Genomic DNA, 25,798 nt, shown 5'->3' with positions numbered 1-25,798 from the left:
CATGTTATAGTCACATCAAAGGTCATGAGGTTGGTTTAGTTTAGTTTGAGTTTACTTTAGTTTAGTCTCAATTTAGTTTAGTTTAGATTAGTCTGATTTTAATTTAGATTAGTCTGAGTTTAATTTAGATTAGTCTGAGTTTAATTTAGATTACTCTGAGTTTAATTTAGATTAGTCTGAGTTTAATTTAGATTAGTCTGAGTTTAGTTTAGTTTAGTCTGAGTTTAATTTAGATTAGTCTGAGTTTAATTTAGATTAGTCTGAGTTTAGTTTAGTTTAGTCTGAGTTTAATTTAGATTAGTCTGAGTTTAATTTAGTTTAGTCTGAGTTTAATTTAGATTAGTCTGAGTTTAATTTAGATTAGTCTGAGTTTAGTTTAGTTTAGTCTGAGTTTAATTTAGATTAGTCTGAGTTTAATTTAGATTAGTCTGAGTTTAATTTAGATTAGTCTGAGTTTAGTTTAGTTTAGTCTGAGTTAAGTTTAGTTTAGTCTGAGTTTAGTTTAGTTTAGTCTGAGTTAAGTTTAGTCTAAAACTAACGCTGCTGTTTGTGTGTCAGGAGGCCAAAGCGTTGATCTCTCAGCGATCCTTCAACCCTAAAGAATTGTTTCAGCAGAGAGAGACGTCCTCTGACAGCAGGAGCAGTGTTTACAAGCCAGGTAAACAAACAAACAAACAAACAAACAAACAAACAAACAAACAAACAAACAAACAAACAAACAGAGATGTGAGCTGCTTTGTTCACCTGTAGGGAAGCTGCGCAGTCCGTTTCTCTCTCAGACCAACAACAACAATGAGGAGGAAATTCAGTGGACACCCCCCACTGTGACACCCCCCACTACTGTGACATCACCCACTGTGACATCACCCATTGTGACACCTGTCTTAGTTTTACCTGTAGAACCTATCCCACCCTTCTCTGTGTCTCCGACCCCCGCAGACACTCACAGATCAACTGCTCACACTGAAGGTACAACAGCACTGTGTGTCTGTCTATATGTCTGAGTGTCTGTCTATATGTCTGTCTGTCTGTGTGTGTTTGATCAAACAACAGCTGGTGTGAAAAGGATCTGAGCTGCTTCCTAGTTGTTAGCCTGTTGGTGGCGCTGTGCTGCGTTCAGGGACAGTTTAAGTTCTGTGTGTGTTGTGAGATCAGCTGTTTTTAACCCTTTACTAGGCTATCAGGATCAGCTCTCTGTCTAGCAGATAAGAGCCCAGTACTAGAGTATTATCCTATGTCATTCTATTGGACGGTTTAAGCTGAAATCATTAACAAAGCTCAGCCTGGCATCTATTTCCCTCCGTGGCTTCACGCCTTGTCCATCCACCTCCAGATATTTACAAACTCAGGGCGAGAGCCTTGGCCCTGGTCAAATCTTCCTGTTGCGTAGCTTTTACGGGGGGTCTCCCTCTGATCTTGGCACTTGTTTTCCACCAGGTTTCCTTGGTCACTTGGATTCACAAGGGGAGTTATTCATCAAAGTGTTCTCAGTAGAGCCAGGCCTATAGTTTAAGCCTGGTTTAGCTAAGCCGTCTGTGACTATGTTGGCTTTTCCCATTTCATCAAACTCTTCCCAGCTTGGAGCTCTCCAGCTGAGCCAAGCAGCTGACAGTGTTTAGCTTAAGTGCTCGTCTTCATTAGACCCACAAGATTGATCACAGATTTAATGATTAGAGACGTGAGGGCGTATGCGCCAATAGAAACCAATGCTGAGACCAACAGGACGTGACATCATCTGTTACAGAGCAGTGAAAATAAAGAACAGACATGTTTAAGAAGTTACTGTGGTTTGAACATTTTAAAAGTAGTAAAGGGTTAAAATTGGTGTTATTTAGTCAATTTATCATAGAAAACATCTGAAGCATGTCAATCAATCAATCAATCAATCTTTTATTTGTATAACGCCAAATCATAACCAATGGTATCTCAAGGCACTTTACAGTAGAGCAGTCTTAAGGACGGACTCTTCATTTTATGGATACACACATATGCATATATACTTATATACACATACATATGTATCCCACACCCAACATGAATTCATCATGGCGGCAAGGAAAACCTTCTGTTTAGCAGCAGGAACCTTGTGTGGATCCCATTCCTATGATGAACAGCCATCCACGTTATGCTGTGTTGGGTGTGTGCAGAGGAAAGGGTGGAGACAGAGTTGTTGAGACTCTGTAACTCCACACTGAGGATCCCACGGACCTGCAAGACAAAAGCCAGAAGGAGTACAGGAGCAAACACACAAGGGAAGAAGCAGACATAGAGGGAGTGTTAGAGAGGAATGGGACCCTCTCCGGTCCCTCTCTAACCTAAATGACCTCTCTCTTAACGCCCTCTCCAACCTCTCTCCAACCGAGCATGCCAGACCCCCCCCCGGCAGTCTATGCCTATTGCATCTTAACTATGAGCTATGAGCTGGTTCCTAACTAAAAGCTTTATCAAAGAGGAATGTTTTGAGCCTAACCTTAAAGGTAGAGAGGGTGTCTGCCCCCCGAACCGTGGTTGGTAGATGGTTCCAGAGAAGTGGGGCCTGATAACTGAAAGCTCTTCCTCCTATACTACTTCTAGAGACAAATGGAACAACGAGTAGTCCAGCATTTTGAGAGCGTAGTGTTCTGGGGGGATTGTATGGCACTACAAGCTCCTTGAGATAGACTGGTGCCTGTCCATTTAGGGTTTTATACGTGAGAAGAAGAATCTTGAATTCTATTCTATATTTTATGGGAAGCCAATGCAGAGAGGCTAATACAGGAGTAATGTGATCTCTTCTCCTAGTTTTAGTCAGTACACGTGCTGCAGCATGTGATCACAAGGTGATCATGTGAGTTTGATAAGGTTATTTTATCACCTGTCAGCGTTTAATAAAAGACAGTGCGGTATTAACTCACAATTAAATCAGAACTAAGTAACTTGCTCTCTTTGGTTATGTCACTGTTGTAAACACTCTACACCCCCCACCACCTGCCCCACCCCACAGCAACATGCGTACCTTTGCTCTCCCAAGACAGTAGCAACCGATCACTGAAAAGAAAAATCCTAATACAACAGTGACACTAAGGGTGCTTTGACACATATAGTCCCATATGACCATGTGAACAGTATGAGGAGGAGAGACAAGTAAAATAAATGAATGATGTGGGAGTAATACGGAAGTAAGTATGGAAATGTGTGTGATGTGTTATTTTGTGTGCTGACAAAGCGGATCTGAAGATGGATGGATAGATGGATATTTGTGTGTGTGCTGCCTGACGGAGCGCTGGGTTGTGAGAGTGTGTGTGCGTTCCTGTGTTTGTATTGGGCTGCTGTAAAGCAGTACGTCTTGCCACCAGGTCGGAGGCAGGAAAGTTGCAAGTGCTGTTTTCTGTCCAGAGACAGCAGGGGGAGATGAAAGACCCCCCCCCAATCACCCCATAAACACTTATATTACCCTCACAGAGACTATGAAAAGGATTTATTAAGGTGAAAAAGTGATTTAGTTCTGCTTTAAATGATATGTAAATTATGAGACTTGTAAGTGTTTGATGAATGGTTGTTGGACTCAGCACTAAATATTAAATTCAAATGAACAGAGGGAGCAGCTCAGTGGTGCTGTGTGCACCACTGGATGTCACGTCCAACATTGCAGACGCTCCCGTGCAGGTGAGCCTTTGCTCTGCCATGTGACTGTCCCTGAAGCCCCTCCCTCTCTGTATATTCAGAGCTTTCTCATTAATAATCTCTGATCAATAAATAGACCTTTGTACTATGCAATAATGGGAGGAGATCTGGAAATAAACATATTATTACTGATGGTTTAAACACATGGAGACTGTGATCATCTCATTCAAAAGTACGGTGCACATTAAACACGTAATAAGACAATTATTCTATCGTCATTTGTATTTATTTAAAATCATATTTTTCTTTTAAAATACCATGTTAAAGCGGTATTAAAGGTTAAATCTGGAATTAACATAATAACATAAATAAAACCAATGTTTCCTATTTAAAGTATAAAAAGTGCCTTCTGTAAATAGAACAAAGAAAAACATTGTCTAAAACTTCAGCCAAAACGTCATCATGACATTTTTCAAGCAAATATTCCTTTGTTTTTAAAACATTAAACTAGAACAGTCGACACAGACAGATTAAAGACATGAACGTGTTCATTTTTCTTTTGTTTTATATGTACTGTATATATGATTAACTGTATATTGTATAGCTAATCTGCTTCTGTCCTGTCATTTGTTGTTTTTTTAACGTTTTTCTATGGTTTTGTGTTTCTACTTGTGTTGTTTGTTTTGTAATAACAAATAAATAGAATAAAGACATGAACATGTCAAATATTAGCATGGCTAATTAATGATATCTGTAATTGTGTGTGTGTGTGTGTGTGTGTGTGTGTGTGTGTTTGTGTGTCTCACGGTGTCTCCCTGTACAGATCATCGTGAGGATGAGGAGTGGTCGGACGAGTTTGAGGATGATGACGAAGCTGCTCCAGGTACCACTCTATACATAAACTCTATAATATTTTAGGGTTTTTACAATAAATTCATGCAGTGATAATCGTCCTCCTTCCACATATAATATGATAATCCTAATGCTGGTGCTAAGTCTGGATTTAATTATTTCTATTTTCCTTGTATGAATTCCTGGCAAAATAATACATGAATAAATGTGTTATATAACATTGTATAATTGTCAGTGTCACCTGGCCCTCCCTAAGATACATGTATCATAAACCATATCGTATCACAAGGTACCCTGTGATTTTCAACAATAAATATAAACAGTCTAATCAGTGTGTGTGTGTGTGTGTGTGTGTGTGTGTGTGTGTAATGGCTGATCCTCAGAACAAGCTCCGCTCTATAGTGAGCTGCATGACACTCCCACCACCATGACTCAACCTGAAGAAGATATCTATGAGACTGTAATCACGAGACAAACCACAGTGAGTCACACACACACACACACACACACACACACACACACACACACACACACACACACACACACACAGTTGTCTAATAATCTGTCTGATCATCAGGTTGAGGATCGTGGAGTTTGTGCTCGAGCAGTTTACGACTACCAGGCCGGTAAATACACACAGTGTGTGTGTGTGTGTGTGTGTGTGTTTGTGTGTGTGCATGTGTGTGTTGTGTGTTTATGTGTATGTCAGGGTCGGGGTCAATTGTATTTATAATCACACAATTGATGATTAATTACAATTATGGTAAGGTAATATGTAATTGTAATTTTAAAAATCTGTCGCTGTCGTAATCATAATTAATTTGTAATTGAGTTTAAGTAATTGACCTTGTAATTGTAATTGCCATGAAAATTCAATAAAAATTGTCAATTATAATTAACGCAAAACTGGGGAACCATGTTACAGTTCTATGTATAGTTCTACACATATGTAGTGAACAAGTATTACAATATGTTTTATATCAAGCGTTCCCACATTTTATCATTTAAAAAAAATAGCTGGGTATAGTGACACAAAAAAGGCTCAGATTCCCACACCATAAATATTAAAACCTATGTTTTCATTGATTAGGAAACCTAACAATGTAACCAATAGATAGGAAAGAAATGAGATGATAGATATTAGTTTTTAGTGTATGTTACAGCTGATTTAGGACCCGTTACCCTAAGAGATGCTAACAGAAAGCTAGCAAAAGAGGAAAGTTAACTTTTATTAGGTTATGTATTTCAGGCTCAGTAATTGTGATTAATTGTAATTCAACTTTAGTAATTGAGAACGTAACTATAATTGACTTTCTGAGAAAAAAATAATTGTAATTTACTTGTAATTGGAAAAAAATGCTGGTAACTGTAATCTTAATTGAATTGTAATTAAACGTGGGTAATTGAAAATGTAAATGTAGTTGAAACATGCAATTGAGCCCAACCCTGGTGTGTGTTTGTGTGTTGTTAATGTAAATTGTTTGTTGTAACTCTTTCTCTCAGCGGATGACACAGAGATCACCTTTGACCCTGATGACATCATCACCCACATCGAGAAGTTGGATGAAGGTTGGTGGAGAGGATTCAGCCCAGACGGACATTATGGGATGTTTCCAGCCAACTACGTGGAGCTCATTTAGAGCTCAGCTTCATTATTGACCTGTAAACAAACAAATATCAATGATAAAAGTCTTAAATCCACTGTGTTTCTGAGATGATGACAAACACTATGCTCTTTGCTGGGTTTTACACACACTGTGTTTGTTTTCACGCAAAATAATAAAATAAAGAACTAAACAAAATAAAATGGCGCTTTATTTGTCCAGCAGTGAGAATATTTGGTTTGTTTCAGCAGCAAGAAGGACTTCACACATTGGGAATAAATACAACTTGAAAAACAAGGATATAATAATAATAATAATAATAATAATAATACTAATAATAATAATAATAATAATAATAATGGTGAAACAAGAACAATATATGGACATGTATTTACAACATTTACACAAACATAAAATTAAAGTAAACCTCCTGGTTTATGTTGACCTGCCACTAGAGGGGAATTAAAAAAAAATACCTCCATTATGGGCGGGGCTCCTGGAGCAGTAACACGCCCAGTCACAGCAGCCCCGCCCCCACAGCGCTTAGCAGTATACAGCTGATCTGTGCTCAACTCCTACATACACACACACAACCCGACAGACACTGTAGCCCCTGCTCTCCATCTATGAGCCTTGGAAATCCAACTCTCACTCACACACACACACACACACGCACACACACACACACACACACGCACACACACACCAGGAAGACGAACACACAGTGACACGAGGTACACGCACACAGAGACAGACAGGGATACACACACTATTTTTTTTTTTCTGACACGGAGCTGTAAATCAACACTCAAGGCTGAGAGAGCGGGAAACATAAGTCCCTCCTACCAGGTTTTATAGAAGGGGCGGGGCCAACAGTGCTAGCTAGTGAGGTACGATGGTCCAAAGACGTCACAGAATCCCATTCTCAGCCAATAGCAAAAATCAATTGTAATAGTCGGGTTTCAACGCATAGAGGGCAGTCACGCTGACATTTTACAACAAAACACACCAAATTGAAATAGTTTGACTAAAATGTGAAGAGTGGTATTAGGATCAATCAACAGCACAGTAATACTCAAATACATGTGTATTCATTTTATAATGTACTGTAATATAATGTAATAATAATAATAATGGGGTGCAAGGTGGCTTAGCGCGTCTGCATCACAGCAAGAAGGTCCTGGGTTTAAGCTTGATGATCTCTTAATGCTGCAGGAGTTTTCTCCGGCTTCCTCCCACAATCCAAAAACATGGCTGTTAGGTTGATTGGAGTCTAAATTGCCCATAGGAGAGGGCAATTTGAAAGGTGTTTAAAACATTCAAACTAAAGGGATCTGAGATGAGATGTTGCAGTGAAACTGCTAATGCTACAGCTTTTACACCAAGCAGGCTGTTAACTGACCATTAGCTCCCTGTATAATGCTAATGTGTGGGACAGCAGAAAGAAGTATTTTTGAATTTTATTAAAATACTAAATTAATATTAATTTATTTATAATAAACAAAATAATAAACAAAAATCATCGTTCTATTTTTATTCTTTTTACCGCGAGGATGTGACGTCACAGTATGCGACAGGATGACACGTTGGATTGACGTCATTCAGACGCGCCTCTGCCGGCGCAGTTCGTTGGGGAAGTGTGCTTTTCCAGAAGTTAGTTGTTTGTTGTTTATTGTTTGTTTGTTGTGATGCTGTTGCCTGGTAACGGAGTCTTATAGAAATCACGAGGATGTCCCGGCACCAGAGTAGAGGCGGAATCCCGGACAGGTGAGTTTATTATTATGTTTGTATGAAACACAGACAGTGCGTGAGTTATCAGCAGGTCACGTGTTTTACATGCAGGAATTATTTTAGCTGAACTTTTAAAGGAGCCTTCGCTGTTTTTGTAAGTTTGTCCTCAAAGTTCTGACCATAAACTGTCTTTTCCCTGGGAGTTGTTTACATGTTGTTTCCATGTCAGCATCCATTTTTGTTCTCATTCCCACTGAGCACTGGGGGACCTGGTAAATAATGAGCGTTCAAAGTGATTAATTTCCTCAAACAACATCACATACCTTCAGTCATTTTTACTATATTACTCCCATTTCATCAAATTTGAATGGCTTTTCTGCACATTTTTCCACTTTCAAGACATTTTTGGCATCCATAAACCCTTTCCACCTAATGTCACATATGTTGACCCATTATTGTCACTTTTAACCTCTTTTCAGCATATTTCATGCCTATTTTAGCCAATTTAACCACATTCACGATTTGGCAGGCCCATTATTTGCCAGTTTAAACTAATTGTTCCTGCTTTTTTCTGCCGCTTTTAAGCCATTATTGACACTTTGAACCCTTGTTTCACCACTTTTTCTGTCCGTTTTTGGCCATTCCAATTTGCAACTTTTAACCAATATCTGTAGTTTTTAAAATCCGATTACACCTCCCTTTTCACCATTTTTTGTCACTTTTAACCGATTTTATTTCTGATTAAAACAAGGATTTACATCTGCAAGTAGGAATGTAACGATTAACCGTAAGGTAGTTAAAAATTGATTCATAGGTATCACGGTTCATATCGATACTGTGAAAATTTAATCACCATATTTTTTTTAAACAGCGGAGGGCGGTATATATATTTATCCTTCTCTTGTCCAGTAGCATAGGCGTTGAGCGGAATCGCCTACTACTCTTAAACATGTTCATAAATGTTTCCTTACCCCTTTAGCACCGAAAGACTATCTGTAATATTACGTGAATATCTGTAAAAGTCCAATTGTTAAGGCACAAAATACATTTTCAGTTGCACTTTTAAAAAGAAAAAGAACTATTATGGAGTTTTGAATAGTTTCCTGTTGAACCAGAATTTAAATTAATAGGCTTTTTCTTTATTTACCGTATTTTTCGGACTATAAGGCGCACCTAAAATCCTTTAATTTTCTCAAAAATCGACAGTGCCCCTTATAATCAGGTATGTATGAAATTATGTCAAAATGTTTTAGTACAACTTCAGTAAACTATGAAACTGCACCACTTGATGGATTTTTGGCGCTTCAGGGCTACTGTAGTCAGACGCCTCGAGGAGTGATATGTACCAGTACTGTGCTTCAACATACTGAACTGAAAAAGTGAGTGTAATGTTTTATAATTTATGTGTTAAACCTGAACAATGTTGAGAATTATTGTTAATGAGTTGAATAAAGTTTGACTTATCTGACTATTTTGTTTCGCTTAATGAGCCTTAATAATAATAATAATAATAATAACAAACCGGTGCGCCTTATGTATGAAAATAGACCCGGTCAGACCCATTCATTGATGCGCCTTATAGTCCGAAAAATACGGTATATTATTCCGTTATTTATTTCATTCAAGATTTATTTTTAGTTAAATTGCATTGTTTTAAGTAGTTTATCAAGGGATTTTTTTGACAATGAAAAATAATACAGTATTTTCTAGTATTTTCCCAAAAAAACTAAAGGAAGTTCTTTCAGTCATCATTTGTCTACAGTCCCATTTTGTAAAATAAATCTTGAATCCAATCGTATCGTATCGTATCGTGAGTTGAGTAAATATCTGTAAGATGACTGTAAGATGCCTATATACTGTGGCACATCTGTTCCTAAATGTACAAACATGAAGTCACGTTAACATGCAGCTGACAAACATCTCCTCCTCTGTGTGTTTCAGGTGGTTGGATTATTCTGCTGTGGGAAAAAGACTGGCCGGGACTCGATTCATTGCCTTCAAAGTTCCTCTGAAACAGGTCTGAATTCACTTTTAAAATCTGCTCTGACAGTGTAATCTGATTACTTTGTGGTGTGTAATCTGATTACAGGCTCTGAGCCAACAGCTCAGTCCAGATGAAAGTTTTGGTTTCTCTGAACTTCTGGAAAATATGAAGGAACAAAAACAACAACTGGGTCTGATTATAGACCTGACGTTTACACACAGATACTACAGCCCTCAGGTGCACACACACACACACACACACACACACACACACACACACACACACACACACACACACACACACACACACACACACACACACACACACACACACACACACACACACACACTAATACACTTACACACACACACACACACACACACACACACACACACACACACACACACACACACACACACACACAGAGACACTTACATACTCACACACACACACACACACACACACACACACACAGAAACACACATGTGCGCACACACTCACAGACCGTGCTGTGTGTCCAGGACTTTCCTGATTTTCTGTCGTGGGTAAAAATGAAGACGGCTGGTCATGAGGTTCCGTCGGATCGCGTCATCCTTAATTTTAAACGCATCGTACGTCGTTTCATCCGAGAGAACCAGGACAACGGTGAGACACACACACACACACTCATGACATCGCTTTGCAACATGCACATGCTTCCAAGCTTTACTACATCTTTTACACGGTTCTGCCATTATGAGATCAATCAAACAGACATGGGGTGTATTCCATAAAGGAGGGTTAACAAACTCTGAGTCTATCTATAAACTCAGGGTCAACATACCCAGTGATGGGAAACTCTGGGTATCTGATTATATTACAGCTGGTATGAAGTGGGTCAATCAACCCTGAGTATGTAAACCTTGGGTTACTTACGTGCACGCATACGATAAAAAGTCATCATCAGTGGAGCAAAGATTAAACGAGCTGCCATGGCAACCACCCGGAAGAGAGTGATTTATTTCACCCCGATGGATGACATAAGCTGGTGTTTTGTTGAATATGAGCCTGTTCTAAAGGTAAATGGTGAAATGGTAAATGGACTTGATTTTATATAGCGCTTTATCCCCACACTGAAGCAGTCTCAAAGCGCTTTACATATCAGCTCATTCACCCAATCACTCTCACATTCACACACCAATGGGACAGGACTGCCATGCAAGGCGCTAGTCGACCATTGGGAGCAACTTAGGGTTCAGTGTCTTGCCCAAGGACACTTCGACACATAGTCAGGTACTGGGATCGAACCCCCAACCTCTCGATCAGAAGACGACCCACTACCACCTGAGCCACGGTCGCACAGAGGTGCGTTCACACAGAGCGCCACATCAGCGACTATAGTCAACCGGGGAATAATATCAATAAAATGTGTCTGTGGAGCCTTTGCAGCCGCAGAGGGCTGTTGCATAGAGGGCTCCACCTGTACTTACAGTTTAAATGCGTTTCTAAAGGATGAGTTCACTCAAAATATAATTAGAATGTAAAAGGTGTATTCAAGGAGTAATTCACTTTTTTTGGCCCCAGTTAGTTAGGAATGTGTACAGCCTTCCCGTTACAGTGGTTATAAAGACAGCGACGGCCGCTTGACGTTGAATTAATATTGATTTTTAATGTAATGTAGTCGCTAGTGTCATTTCGACGTCCAAAAAAAAGTCATAAAAAAGATAACTGAGCCTGGATTCAAACCCCTGTCCTTATGCTTCCAAGAGCGCCGACTGAACTCGCTGTTCCACAGTAGCTCTCAGTGATACCCATACACTTTATTACAGTGTGAAAAAACATGTGTGTGTATTCATTTAGATTGACATCTCCCCCTTTACATTTGCCACAGGTTTGTATCCAGGGAACTTTACTACAAATGTCAGTAGGCGTTTTAATGCAGATCAACCTCTCAGTGTCTTTCCCTAAATGATCTGCATCAACAATATTTTAAAGAAAACTACCGATTGCAAAAAATCATCGTCTGTGGTGTGTGATGTTACGAATGTGTTTCAGAGAAGAGTGTTAAAGTTAAAGTAAAAAAAAGTGTTCCTTGAGAAATGGTGTTCAGGTGGGCGGAGCCAGGTAGAGACCCAGGGTTTCTTTGATAAAACCTGCCAGCGAGCAGGTTTAGTTCACGGGCAATGTTACCATGGTGACATACTCGGTGAAGAAGACACCGTGCTTTCAGGAATGGGATACTCAAGAGTTTCCCTCATTTGAGCCCGAACATACTCAGAGTGTGAACATAACCCACTTTATGGAATACCCCACTGGTTCCTAGTAAAGAAACAACACAAGTTTAAAGTTCAGCACCATGGAGAGCGACAACATCATTCTGACACCCACTTTACCTGTTTCATCTGATGAGAGCTGTATCATTTACCATAACTTTGAAACTTTGACTTTCAGTACGTAGCAGTCACGCACTGAGGAACTCAGTACCATTTGAACTCAGACCGTGACAACGGGTTCAAGCTAAAAATCAAACTTAAAATAAAAGCATCTCTTCTTGTGTATCATTCATTTTTAACTCTTTTGTGAATAGGGCTCTTGTTTTGAAGTTAACAGGAAGTTTTTTCAGTAGCACTCTCTGAAAATCTCAGAAATGCCAGAAAGAAATGTGTTTCTGTGGCGACCATGGCTCAGTGGTAGAGTGGGTCGTCCAATAACCGAAGGGTTGGAGGGTCAAATCCCGCTCTAACCAAGTCATTGTTGTTGTGTTTTTGGGCAAGGCACTTTACCCACATTGCCTCGTATGAATGGGTATGGATTGTGCATGAATGTTGGTGGTGATCAGAGGGGCCGTAGGCGTGAAATGGCAGCCATGCTTCTTTCAGTATGCCCCGGGGCAGCTGTGGCTACATTGTAGCTTACCACTGACTAATGTGAGTGACTGGTATTTGTACGTGCTTTGAGTCTCCTCGAAAAAAGCGCTATATAAATCCAAGCCATTATTATTCTGTGAGTTTTCTGGATCAAATGAGCACATGTTGATATTGTACTTGGTCACTTTCTCACTTCAAATGTTTTCAGAACTTTCAAAGTAAAGGTGGAGAATCAAAACAGAGATATTTAGCCTCAGTGTGATTCAGGTTTTTGTTGTCGTAGGTTTCAAATGCATCTTGGGAAACTTGGGAGTATAATTCAGTGGGAACGCTCATCATCCTGTGTATAGTAGTGACAGTATACACTCATGGAGTTAGTTGTGTATAGTACGTTAGTGTGACATTTACAACACAGAAAATGTCTGTGAGCCAATTGTACACATGGTAACATTATGTTACATCATTCTACTTTACTCAGACTTTTCTTCTTTTAAGAGACGTTTGAAGACTCAACTGTTCAGGGAACTCTTAGAAGCTTGATCTGAACCTCTTCTCTTTGTCCTCCGGGATAGAACGAGTCAGATGATCTAACACCAGCTCTTAGTGAACATTTACCACTGACTATGTTGAGTGTTGTTGAATGATGAATGACATGGTTGAATTGTTACTTGTAGTTAGTTGTGTTACATCATGTTATTCTAGCACTAGTTAGCAGCACCTGCAGCCAATCACACTTGAAGCACCTACTAAGGGTTTTTCCTCCAGTCTAAAGTCTTCTTTGGACTAAATCGTCTGCTAAATGAAATTGAGAATTTTTTAAAGCTCCGTCGCCCTGGATCATCTTGAAGTTTTTAAGCTCCAAAACTAAAGAGACAATACTCCACAGAGCTTGGCAGAGAAAGGGATTCCCCTGGCAAGAGAAGCAAATAAATTAGGATCACGACTACCTGCCTCTTATTTTGAAAAAACAAAGAATACGCGGAAGTCCGCAGAGTTCTGAAAAAAATTACATCCAATTTCAAATTCTCTTTCTGGCCAGGCTACATGTGAGATACAAAGACGATATTAAGATCTATAACATGATAAAGGAGGCAATAAAGGACCTGTCGAGCAGAAGATACGCCGCGACCATCATTAGATTATAGATTCAAAGCGTTTGTCATGTGTACAGTAAAAAAAAAAAACATGTTTCCCTGTACATTGAAAATCATACTTTGCTGTCCACACTGAATGCCATATGAAGTTATGAAAGATATAAAGTATAAACATGAAATATCAAGCTCCTAATATTTAAGGGCAGAAAGGAGTAATTATTGTCATTAATTAAACGTGTTAATTGCTCAGGACTCTACTGATTGCAGCTTACTGTATATTCCTATAATAGTAACATAGATGTAGCATCTTCTGTGTGCTCAAGATCTTTGATGAGGAGTTGGATCTCTTTTAGCTCTTTGTCTTTTGACATGACAGCAGACTTCATCTTTGAGGTGTTGACTTGGGCCACAAGTGGGCGAGGTCAGAACACATTAGTCCAGTTTTAAAGTCTTTACACTGGCTCCCAGTCAGCCTCAGAATAGACTTTAAAGTTCTGCTGCTGGTGTGTAAATGTGTGAATGGGTTTGGTCCAGAATATATCAGTGAGATGTTAGTCAGGTATGAACCCAGCAGGTCTCTCAGATCTATGGACACAGGTCAGATAGTGGAGCCCAGAGCTCACAGTAAACATGGTGGTGTTGCTTTTAGTTGTTATGCTGCAAAGAAATGGAACAAACTGCAGCAGAGCTAAAGTCAGCATCTAATGTGAACATTTTTAAATCATAGTTAGACACTCTTTTTCTGATGATTGAGAGGGAGATTTTTTTTTATCATGTTATTGTTGATTTAATGTTTTTATTGACTTTATGAACTGTTAAATGTCTTATATTGCACTTTTTTAATTACGTAAAGCACATTGAATTGCCTTGTGTATGATATGCACTATACCCCGCGACCCTGATAAACGTGAATTAGCGGGTTTGAAGATGGATGATATTCACTATACAAATACATTTCATTTGCCTCTAGTATAAATGCACTAAATCAGGCTTCTCCTAAAAACACTGAACACAAAAACCTTTATTTTTGTGAAGTTAAAATCAAATAAAGGGCTTCAAACGTTCCTACAATATGAGTCGTTCAGGAGCTGAAAGAATCTGGTAGTGCTGTGTTCATTTGGTGTTGCCTCCTTATACACTGAAGCAAAGTTTGAATGTATGTCTGTCTCTGTGTGTCTCTGTGTGTCTGTTCCTTCCTGTCTGTTGCAGACCTGCTGATTGGAGTTCACTGCACACATGGGCTGAATCGCACTGGGTACCTGATCTGCAGGTACCTGATAGACGTCGACCACATGAACCCCAACGAGGCCCTGCAACGTTAGTGTGTGAAACATGGTGTGTGTGTGTCTGTGTGTGTGTGTAATGTGTATGTTCTCCTCAGTGTTCGAGTCGTCTCGTGGCCACCACATAGAGAGGGATAACTATTTGAGGGATCTGCGAACAGGTCCTCGGAGGAGGTGAGGTCCCAGTGTGGGCAGGGCATGTGGGAACCAATAGCTGCGGTCTCTCTGACTCCTCCCTCTGTGATCAGTAACCACGGGATAGAGGAGGGCGGGGCCGAGCTGAGGCCCAGGAGAGGAGAGCAGGTGGAGGAGCGCCACAGAGACAGGTGAGAGAGGAACTGACCTGTATGTAGCTATAGACAGAGGGCGGAGCTTACTGACCACACTCACACAGTCAGAGGGTGGAGCTACTGAGAGACAGACACACAAAGACAAACACACATACAGACACACTCAAATACAGACACACACACACTCAGTACACACACAAAGACACATACACGATCTGGACTAAAGTTGTGTGTGTGTGTGTGTGTGTGTGTGTTATCCAGTGAAGATCAAAATATTTGACATTTATATACTGTATATATGTAGTGTATATATTTTAGAAAAATAACTCCAGAAAACTATGATCAAACTGATCCAAAAACCAGAGAAACTCTTTCAAACAGCCAATTATTCCTAATGAACTGGTGCTACAGTACATGTGTTTAATAGAATTGTTTTTTGCAATAATGATGATGCTCTGAATCTCCTCCTGTTTCCATGACGACAGGCTCCCTGCCTCACTGCCTCCTGACCCTGCTCACCTTCTGCAGCAGCCCCAATGGAGAGCAATGCCTCGTGACCCCCTCCCCCAGCACCGGCACTGGCACCCCCAGCACCAGAACCAGTACCCCCAGTATGTGTACCAACCCCCCCAGCATCAGGACCCCGCGTATGTATACCAGCTGCCCCAGCACCATAACCACTACTCCCAGTATGCGCAGCAGCATCACCAGAACCAGTACCAGCAGTATCAGTATCGCCACCCCCCCAGCTGGTCTAGGCTGGATCGTCGCTCTCGCCACGTGAGGGGCAGTGACCGTCGGGAGTCAGACGGAGACGGAGATGGAGGACGCCACAGACGGGGCTTTAACCCCCTGTGATTGGACGGGCCAGAGGAGGCGCTGCAGGGCGGGCTTTAACCCCCTGTGATTGGACGGGCTTTAACCCCCTGTGATTGGACGGGCCAGCCGGGGGCGCTGCAGGGGGAATACTGAGAAACACTTTGAAGTTTTTATCATTTAAAGCCTTTTAAACTTTTTTTAAACTTCAGCGATTAATTAAAGCCAGCTTTCGCCCTAACGCTTTGATTTTAATTCGTTTTATTGTTTAGAATTAATAAAAATTGATAAAATACAAACTCACAGTCACAACATATTTTTACAAATGTTACGAAAAAGTCCATATCAGGTCAGTAGCTACTGACGATGTCTGTTCCTGTCCTCTGTCACAGACTTGAAGAACTAGAAGCAGCTCTACGTCCTCTGAGCTTACTCAGTGCTGGGAACCAGTGATGACACTGGGATCTGCTTCTATAAGCTCAGCCTCCCAGTCTGTTGTTAGACACTCTGGGAACGTCCACTAAAGCAACCGACTGGATGGACAATAACTGCTCTGTAAAATATGAAGTGTTTTTTTAATAGTAAATAAAATACTGTTTATTAATTGCATCTTCGTCGAGTTAACTTTTTTGTGCAAAGTTTGGATAAATATCCATTATTCCCAGTATGAGAGGTTTATATCTACTGGTCAAACGACACAGTAAATGAATAAGAGAATGAACTGAACTGTAAAACAAATGGATACTAATTATCTTCCCAGTGTGGTTAATAAAATGAAAACCAGCAGGGGGCGTCATCTGCCTGTAAACAACAGCATTGTGTTGTTGCTTCTTATTGTGTTCTTTCTTTTTGTTTGTTTCTTCATGTTTTTTCAGATTTGTCTTGTATTTTTGTTATTGTTGTTTCTTGCTTATATTTGTTTCTTATTGGTCTTGTTTCTTGTTTTTTTTTTTCTTCGTGTTTCTTCTTGTTCTGTTTTTTCTTCTTTGTGTTGTTTTGTTTCTTATTTGTCTTGTTTCTTCTTGGGGTTTTTTCATCCTCGTGTTTTTCCTTCTTGTTTCTTTTCTTTTCTTTGTTTTTCTTCTTCTTTGTGTTGTTTACATCATGTTTGTTTCGTCCTGTCTTCTTCAGTACATTGGGCTGTCCTTCCCACTCTTGGCCGCTGGGGGCGCTGCCTGCTGGGAGCTCCATAAGCGGGAGTGGAGGTGCATGAAATGGAGAAAAATGGCGGATCATGTGCAGGTGAGCGCAGCCTTGGTGTATTTGTCTCCGGTTCTCGTTTCTCGGCGGGTGTCGGGGCTTTGCGGGCGGCTTCAGGCGGGCAGAGGCCGTGCGGATCCGGCAGCCGGCCGGCGACTCTGGGGCGGCGCCTGAGTGTGGACTGTTGGCGGTAAACGGTCGGGATGTGTCCGGTGAGGGAGGCTCGGCCTGCTGTCATTGCTGCCCGTTCCTCGGTAGCCTCGCTCCGGGTCAACACTGGGCGCCTGGGGTGGCTGTGGATGCCGGCCCTTTGTGTACCGGTGTCGGTACGGGCCTGTGTTTGGACACCGGGGCGTCTGAACGTTGTGTTTTACTGAAGTAAACAATAAAAGGCGGACGGAGAGCAGCGAGCTAACACTCGCCGTCTGACCGTTAACGGGCTCCCACAGCGGGCCGGGTTTCCGTGGGTACCAGGGAACCAGGCCGGGGCACGGGTCGTCTCTTTCAACATCTTTGTGTGTCAAAGTTTAAACATTTACCTGCTGCTTTGCTGCAGTGTTCTAGAACAACTGGTTACCGTGCTAACGGATGACCAACTCCCGTCTGCGTCCTTGGTTGCTGCTGGTTACCGGTTCTAACGGAGCATTTATTTAACCTGTGGATTTTGCATTAAATGCAGCTTTTACATTAATCTAAGAAAAATCAAGATAATTCAACTTTTTGACTAAAAGCAGCGAAGTATTAAGAACCCTGTTAAAATGCATGCTGTATTCAGGTAGTTACCTATTATCTCAACTTATCTACTATTTGTTGTTGATTAGCTTTTGTTAGCTGTATTATTTTGTTTTAAGTGATAATATGTAGTTTTTACACAGTTGTCTTACCTTTAAAGCTGTTAATTCAAACGCAAGACCTGAAACTAGAGTGACTGTCACCAAACTGCTGGGATGGCAGCAGATCTGTTACACCATAAACGGCGGAGCATCCTAGCAGCTAAGCTAACGTTAGCATCTCCCGCCGGCGCCTGTTTGAAAACAACCGAGGCAGAGCAGCGATCAGCCACAACATTAGCACCACCTGCTAACACTGTGTGTGTGCTGTGGTATCTGCAGCTGCTCCGTGCGGGGGAAGTGAAATACTACAACTTGATTTGAGTGTTTTATAACTGATTCTGATGTTTCCTCTCTGTAATGTGTCCGTACATGTGGAGTAGAATGACTGGATGAGCTTTTGAACAGAAACATTGTTGTAAAAATGGGACCACGTGTTGAATGCTGTGCGTTCGGCAGTTTGCATTGACCTGGTTTTCAAGAACATCCACATATTGGGACGAATGCCCGTGCCAGGCTCCATTCAAAAAAAGAACATTTTTACTCTAAATCTTTGTAAACTCATTCAAACTGAACGACCTCCGTCTGCTGTTGGATTATAAAGTCTGTAAACATTCAGCTTGATTTTTAAATGCATTGGAGTACCTGTTCTTTACACAGGGTTGTGGGCTTTTCTGAAGATGTGCAGTAGTATCTGCCAGCATATCCTAGAAGTTGTGTTTTGGCCTCATTAAATACAATAAGTTTTATTTTGAAGACTTGCATTGTTATATACAGACGTGCATAAGAAACTTCGATATTCCGTTTTAAAATGTCCCCAATTTTGTTTCAGTTTGCACATTTTTGTTTGGTTTTTGTTTCATCGTCTTTCAACGTTTGGATGACGTTTTTGCGATTAAACTAATAGAAATCACACCAAATATGCTAACTAAGCTAAATCCATTCTACGTTCTACATTTTAGGGCAAGTTTTATTAAGCTGCAGTAGTCGATGCTCAATGTTATCCGTGACGATAATAACAGCAGGGTTCTCAGCAGGAATTTTTTAAAGCGTAGGGGCATCGCGTAGTGCGCGCGCGAGCACCGCCGGCCCAAGTGTCGTGGGGGGGTCTGGCCTGAACCCGTCTGACCCGAAGGAAGTCAATGTGTCTTTAAGCCCGAATCCGTTTCAGCCAGACAGTATTTACATCCGTGTGCGTGCATGTAGATTGTAGAATGATCCAAAGCCAGTTATAAACATGATGAGCAGCTTCATGTGCCGCTACGTCTGGTTAAAGAACAGTTTATCGTGGACAATAATTATGGATTACAAAGTGGAGGATGCACACACGCAACATCGAGGGCAGCTAAGTGACTGCAGGGGTCCTCAGGTAAAGAGGGGAGGATCCAAGCAAATCGATATTAAATAGAGTGTGGCTGATGTATGCGTTACTCAGTTATGCAGATTTAAGAGAGTTCCGAGAAACGATAGAAAAGCCCCCTACGCTGGTTGAAACACAGCGTAGGGCAGACATGGGCCACTGGCTGCCCAAGGGCCACATCTGGCCCTCGATCTAAATCCGTGTGGCCCCCAAGACAAATCCACCAAAAATTGTAAATCTAGAAATTGAAAGTTAAATGAAGCCCAATATAATACAAAACCCCCCAAAGTTTCTAAAAATTCCCAAAAAAAACTCATTAATAAACTCACAAAAAGGACATAACTAAAAGCCGGGCCTTATTTCTAACGATCCTTCTGAATTTCGCCCTATTTCCAAGCTTCCATTTTTGTCTAAAATTTTGGTGAAAATTGTTTTCAATCAGATGGAAACATTTTTGGATGAGCATGAGATTCTTGAGGTTTTAAGAACCTCTACAGTACTGAGTCAGCTTTATCAAGGTTTTTAATGATATTGTGATGTTCATCAGAGGTGTCCCGATCCGATATTGATATCGGTCCAATATCAGCCAGAAAACAAATATCGGATTTTATCGGACTGTATCTAAAACCATCGATATGAGCTCTCCGATAAAATTTTCCACTCCAGCACTTCTATCCATTGGTGACTTCAACAAAGTAACCTACTGTTGCTGACTATTGTTCTCTGAGTAACACCACTTTATAAAGCGTTTTCTAACATTCCACACAACAAAAGTAATAAAAGAATGTATGATTCGCGCTGATATTGTATCGGATCAATATCGGTATCGGCCGATATGCAAGGTTGCAATATCGGTATCATATCGGAAGTGAAGAAGTTGTATCGGGACATCCCTAATGTTGATTGATTCTGGCCACACTGTGGCTTTGGTGCTGTTGGACCTGACCGCTGCGTTTGATACAGTGGATCCTGTGTCGTCTTGAAAATTTGGTTGGCATTTGGGGATGTGCTCTGGAATGGTTCCGATCGTACCTAACAGAGAGGAGTTTTTGCATCAAAGTTGGGGATTGTGTTTCCTCCACAGCCCCCCTGTCATATGGAGTACTGCAAAGGTCCTTCCTCGGGCCACTCCTGTTTTCTTTGTATCTGCTACTGCTAGGGTCTGTTCTCTGTAGATTTGGGGTGTCATTTCACTTGTATGCTGATGACAGCCAAATCTATGTGCCTCTGAAGCGTGACAATGCATTCAGTACCACAACTTTTGGAGTGCATTGATTAAATCAAATCCTGGATGTCTGCTAACTTTTTGCACTTCAATGATAGAAAGACTGAAGTTCTCCTAGTTGGGCCCAGCAATTCTGGTAGAACCGTCTTGGTAAACTTAGGATCGTTTTCACAGTTTGTCAAGCCCACGGTTTCAAATCTTGGAGTGAAAATGGATCAAAATGGTAAATTTGACAAATAAATTGGTGCTGTGGTGAAGGCAAGTTTTTTTTTTTTTTTTTTTTTTTCCATCTGAGGCAACTAGGAAAGATAAAGTCAAGGCATCATTTTGAAATACTGATCCATGCTTTTGTCACAACACGGCTGGACTATTGTAACGCTCTGTATTCCTGCATCAGTCAGTCATTGCTCACGCGCCTGTAGCTGCTTCAGAACGCTGCTGCGCGCCTTTTAACTGGCTCACAAAAAAATGATCATATTTGCTTCACTGGCTGCCAGCCCAATACAGAATTGACTTAAAAATTCTGTTTGTCTTTAAATGCCTCAATAGCCTTGCCCTGCGTTATCTGTCCAACCTACTCCTCAGCACGTTCACTCAGGTCAGCAGATCATTCGTTGCTTATGGTCCCTCTGACGCATCGCAAACTTAGAGGAGACCAAACGCTTTCTGTTGTTGGTCCCGAACTGTGGCATGAGCTGCTTCTGTACATTCGACAGGCTGACTTCCTGTTTTTGAATCACACCTTAAAGACACGCATGTTCTCTTTGGCGTTTAACTAGAGTTGAAGATGAGTTTTACTGTTCTACTTGTAGCTTGCGATGTCACTGTACTGTTGTATTTATAACTGTATTTTTATATTGCCTTGTGGTACAGCACTTTGGTCAACTCAGTTGTTTTTAATGGTGCGTTATAAATAAATTGAATTGGATTGGACATCAGACGCACAAAATCACCACCTATACACACAACACAAAATGACTTCAAAGATGTACACAATGCTAACAAAATTACACAAAATAACCGAAAAAACCTTAAAAATAATAAAAATACAGAAAAACTACAACAAAGCATTCAGATTGACAACCATAAACAAAATGTAACACACTAGAAATAACAAACTTCTCAAAATGACAGATAAACACACAAAATGACTCCAAAAACACACACAATGACTAAAAACTCAGAAAAGAACAACAAAACAACTCGATACAACTTTTTCACTTGCAATACAATACCGATATTGCAGCCTTGAGTATTGAGAGATGTCGCTATCGATCTGATACGATATCAGCGCGAATCATACATACTTATATTACTTATTTTGTAGTGTGGAATGTTAGAAAACGCTTTATCCAGTGATGTCACTCAAACAGAGATCAATAGTCAGCAACAGTAGGTATGAGAAAAACTGACCCATTTATTATTAACCAATTAGTTACATCCATTTTAACCTTCAACATAATATCTACAGTATTCTACAATTGAATAAATATAATATGATTTATATCGGAGATTTTAGATGCAGCACGATAAAATCCGATATTCGTTTTCTGGCTGATATCGAGCCGATATCAATATCGGATTGGAACACCCCTAAAAGCAACACAAAAAGAGGGCAAACAAAAACAAAACCCTTTGTTTTCTCATGGTCGTTATTGCATTAATGTTGATAATGTGGCCCTGCTGTGAAAACGGTTGCCCATCCCTGGCATAAGGGATCATAATCACAGCATCGTGAGGGTGGGGGGGGCTACGCTCAACAGCACTGGCGAGATTCCTGTTATCCACAATAACGGCTTCCACAGTGTCCAGTCTGCAGCCAATCACAGAGCTGTATTTGATGGATCCACAAAAAATTAAGAAAACTAAAGACAAAAGCAGTGGCTTTAGTTTTTTTCTTCTCGTTGTCATAAATGTAATAATGATGCTTTCAGCAGGACTAGCTTCAGTTAGAAGTGTGTGTTAATGTGCTCAGGTCTGACCTTTGAACCAGGAACTGTAGCCCTCACCAATGGAATGGGAAAGCACAGTCGGCTGCTTTTTGATGCCCTGTGTGTGTTTCCTTTGTCAGTCACACTTTGTCCTTTTCTCTAAGGCTTTTGTCCCATCGCTTCCTGGTCCCTGTTGAATATTTATTTTTTGTTTAACGTCTGTGTGAATGAATGATGCAATGCTGACCTCACGTGAGGTGAGTGAACATCACCACTCCCTCCTTAAGCATGACTCGGTGGTTTCTGCTCTTTCACACGGTGAAACATTTAGGAACACGATGGTCTCTGCTGGTGTTCGGCCTGTGTGTGTGTGTGTGTCTGTTGTGCTGTGATAAAGCAGTGTGTGTGCTCTTGTGTTGTTATCAGGGCCTCGCCCAGCTGGAGATATTGTGTAAGCAGCTTTATGAGACCACCGACACCAGCGTCCGTCACCAGGCCGAGAAAGCTCTGCTGGAGTTCACCAACAGCCCCGACTGTCTGAGCAAGTGTCAGCTGCTGCTGGAGAGAGGCAGCGTGAGTGCACACACACACACACACACACACACGCAGACACACACACACACACAGACACACACAGACAGACAGACAGACAGACAGACAGACAGACAGACACACACACACACACAGACACACCGACACACACACACAGACACACACACACACAGACACACACACACAGACAGACACACACACACACACACACACACACACAGACACACAGAAAAAGTCTGTTTCAAAGCTTTCAATCATTCTGAACCCAAAACAATTAAAGGATTCATTGAAAACAATTGAAAAATTATTTATGTGATTTAAATGTAATTTATTCATTAAACTTATTTAGTTTTGTTTGAAAAAAAGGGGGAAAAACAACTAACAAAATAAACATTAATAGCAGTAAAGCTGTGAAGAGGAAGTTTGAGATGTGGGTGTTTTGTAAAAACACGCAGCATCGCTCCAAGAATTTGCTAATTTTACCTACTTTTATTTTGAAAACTGTGCAGGTTGAACATGTGCAGGTAAACTCACACATGGGGACAACCACACGTTTACAAAAAATGTTTATTACTTATTATAAACTAATTTTTGGTGTAATCAAAGGGATATAAAAATATGAGAAAACAACAGTAAATGCCACAATGAAACCGTCTTTTGTGTCTGATTCAGTCAAAGTGTCGTTTAAACATTAATAAATACTAAAAGTGTTTCTAATGTCAGGAGTTTCATAAAATTCTAGTTTAAAATTAGTATTTTTTTCCTGTATTTTTGTTCAAACAATCACACAAAATTTACAAAGGCTGTTATACAACACAATTTGACAGATAAATTAATAAAGTAAATAGATGCCTGTGGCAGAGAATACAAACTCTAGATTTTATTTAAAATGTGTGATACATGAATTTTCTTCCAAGATGTAGTTCCATGAATTTACTTGTTTTTGTCTTTTATTTTGAAATGTTGTGCTGCTCTGTGTGTTTAATCACTCGTGTATTTTTGTGTCTTGAAGTCTTCGTACTCGCAGCTTCTCGCTGCCACGTGTTTGTCCAAACTGGTTTCACGGACCAGCAACCCTCTGCCTCTAGAGCAGCGCATCGACATCCGTGAGTTTCTTCTTCTTCTCCCAGTCTGTGTTTATTTTACAGCCTCTAGTCCTGGAGAGCTGCAGTCCTGCATGTCTCACACAACTAAAGCTTCTCCCATCACGGCTTTAAGGCCGGTCAAAAGGAGTCATTAATTAGTCCTGCAGCAGTATTTCTCAGTGAACTACTATAACATGTAGAGAAGACCAACAGCATGTGACTGTGACACAGCCTGTGATTGGCCAGCATCACTGTTCACTGTGTTTTTAACACATCAACCAAAGAAGAAGATCACCTTCAAAATAAACACATTTAATGACACTTTACCAAGGTCAGTTAGCCCTTACTTATCTCACTTTCTAACACACCATATGTAATAGGGATGTCCCGATACAACTTTTTCATTTCCGATATGATTTCGATATTGCAGCCTTGCATATCGGCCGATACCGATATTGATCCAATATTAGCATGAATCATACAAACTTAAAAAAATTTGTTTGATTCTTTAACGAAATAAAATAATAATGACTTATTTTGTAGAATGAAATGTTAGCAAAGGCTTGATCAAGTGACGTCACTCAAACAGAGAACAATAGTCAGCAACAGTAGGTATGAGAAAAACTGACCCATTTATTCTTCATCAATGTTAACCCTAAACATAAAATATGCAATCTACAATTTAATAAAATTATATTCCCGCATGGCCGACATCACTTCTCCTTCTCCCAGTAGCGCCGCACACACGTTGTTGTGATCATGTGGGCTTTGAGCGAGAGTGTGAAGGCTTATTGCTGCACTGCCGCCATCTATTTTGTTGGAGTGTGAACCACAGTCATGTATGGATAGAAGTTCTATCCAAATATATATATATATATATATATATATAAATATAAAGTATATATATATTTTATCGGAGCACCTATATCGTGATTTTAGATGTAGACCGATAAAATCCGATATTCGTATTCCGGCTGATATCGGACCAATATCTGATATCAATATCGGATCGGGACATGTTTAATTTGTAAGGGCCACAAAGCAATCACCACTAATTAATTAAAGTGATTATCCGGAGGATGCAAAGAGAACGTCTTGATGTCCCTCCCTAAACAGCTCCACTTCCTCCCCCTGCCTCTGTTAATCTACCAGAAGCCACGCCTCTACTTTTGTGCACACGCATAGCGGAGCATAACAACAATGTTTAACACACCAACACACGTGTAGTATTGTTTTTCACTAATAAAACACTTATGGTAGTTTGATTAAAACATGTTTATTACCTGCCCATGAGAAATGTGGCCAAATCAGCCCCTCCCCCTTGGAAAAGCAGCTCCGAGATAAATTGTGTAGCGGTCAGAAAGACGTTTATCCACAAGTTTTGTACCTGGACTTTTCTTTAGTTTTTTAGTAGAAACTTTGGAGTTGGGGAGCGCTCCTCCATGATGCTATGCTGCTCAGTGATGCCTGTTGTGGTGCGCGGCCTTGTTTCCGTGCACAGTTCATGCATGT

General features: G+C 40.6%; 3 protein-coding genes across 7 annotated transcripts in view; all 3 read left to right on the top strand.

Annotated features, from left to right (window-relative positions):
- Positions 1-6,272, top strand: part of LOC114473789 (drebrin-like protein) — a 13,218-nt gene extending 6,946 nt beyond the window's left edge. Inside the window, exons 9-14 of the mRNA XM_028463585.1 lie at positions 559-658; positions 751-969; positions 4,427-4,486; positions 4,839-4,936; positions 5,033-5,081; positions 5,959-6,272. Of these exons, the coding sequence (XP_028319386.1) occupies positions 559-658; positions 751-969; positions 4,427-4,486; positions 4,839-4,936; positions 5,033-5,081; positions 5,959-6,095 (663 nt within the window). The 3' untranslated portion in view covers positions 6,096-6,272. The remainder of the gene's footprint in view (positions 1-558; positions 659-750; positions 970-4,426; positions 4,487-4,838; positions 4,937-5,032; positions 5,082-5,958) is intronic.
- Positions 6,273-7,655: 1,383 nt separating this feature from the next.
- Positions 7,656-16,710, top strand: dusp11 (dual specificity phosphatase 11 (RNA/RNP complex 1-interacting)). Of its 3 annotated transcripts, none has more exons than XM_028463597.1 (9): positions 7,656-7,826; positions 9,732-9,807; positions 9,880-10,011; positions 10,296-10,419; positions 14,924-15,031; positions 15,096-15,171; positions 15,246-15,323; positions 15,773-15,934; positions 16,496-16,710. In XM_028463597.1, the coding sequence occupies exons 1-9, from the start codon at positions 7,789-7,791 to the stop codon at positions 16,554-16,556; spliced, it is 855 nt and encodes a 284-aa protein (XP_028319398.1). In that variant the 5' UTR covers positions 7,656-7,788; the 3' UTR covers positions 16,557-16,710. The 3 variants fall into 3 exon arrangements, with proteins under 3 accessions (XP_028319398.1, XP_028319397.1, XP_028319396.1); XM_028463596.1 differs by lacking the exon at positions 16,496-16,710 and adding an exon at positions 16,181-16,481 and having other exon boundaries at positions 15,773-16,138; XM_028463595.1 differs by lacking the exon at positions 16,496-16,710 and having other exon boundaries at positions 15,773-16,481.
- Positions 16,711-17,190: 480 nt separating this feature from the next.
- The window catches only part of xpo7 (exportin 7), a 33,194-nt gene continuing 24,586 nt past the window's right edge, over positions 17,191-25,798 (top strand). For 2 of the 3 annotated variants that reach the window (XM_028463576.1, XM_028463575.1), the window contains exons 1-3: positions 17,191-17,345; positions 23,076-23,222; positions 24,214-24,307. In XM_028463576.1, coding sequence (XP_028319377.1) covers positions 17,208-17,345; positions 23,076-23,222; positions 24,214-24,307 — 379 coding nt within the window. In that variant the 5' untranslated portion in view covers positions 17,191-17,207. Of the gene's footprint in view, positions 17,346-22,772; positions 22,907-23,075; positions 23,223-24,213; positions 24,308-25,798 lie in introns of those variants that run through there. The other variant, XM_028463577.1, reaches the window with a different exon arrangement.

This window comes from Gouania willdenowi, chromosome 12 (genome assembly GCF_900634775.1).
Source record: "Gouania willdenowi chromosome 12, fGouWil2.1, whole genome shotgun sequence".
NCBI lineage: Eukaryota > Metazoa > Chordata > Actinopteri > Blenniiformes > Gobiesocidae > Gouania > Gouania willdenowi.
Note: the sequence above shows the minus strand (reverse complement) of the source record. Positions and strands in the feature narration are given on the sequence as shown.

Bases quoted from the DNA above. Each gene is read 5' to 3' on its own strand.
- dusp11 (XM_028463595.1), top strand. From the start codon at position 7,789: ATGTCCCGGCACCAGAGTAGAGGCGGAATCCCGGACAG. The intron at 9,808-9,879 runs GTCTGAATTCAC...ATCTGATTACAG, and splicing joins TCAAAGTTCCTCTGAAACAG to GCTCTGAGCCAACAGCTCAG. The intron at 15,172-15,245 runs GTGAGGTCCCAG...CTCTGTGATCAG, and splicing joins CGAACAGGTCCTCGGAGGAG to TAACCACGGGATAGAGGAGG.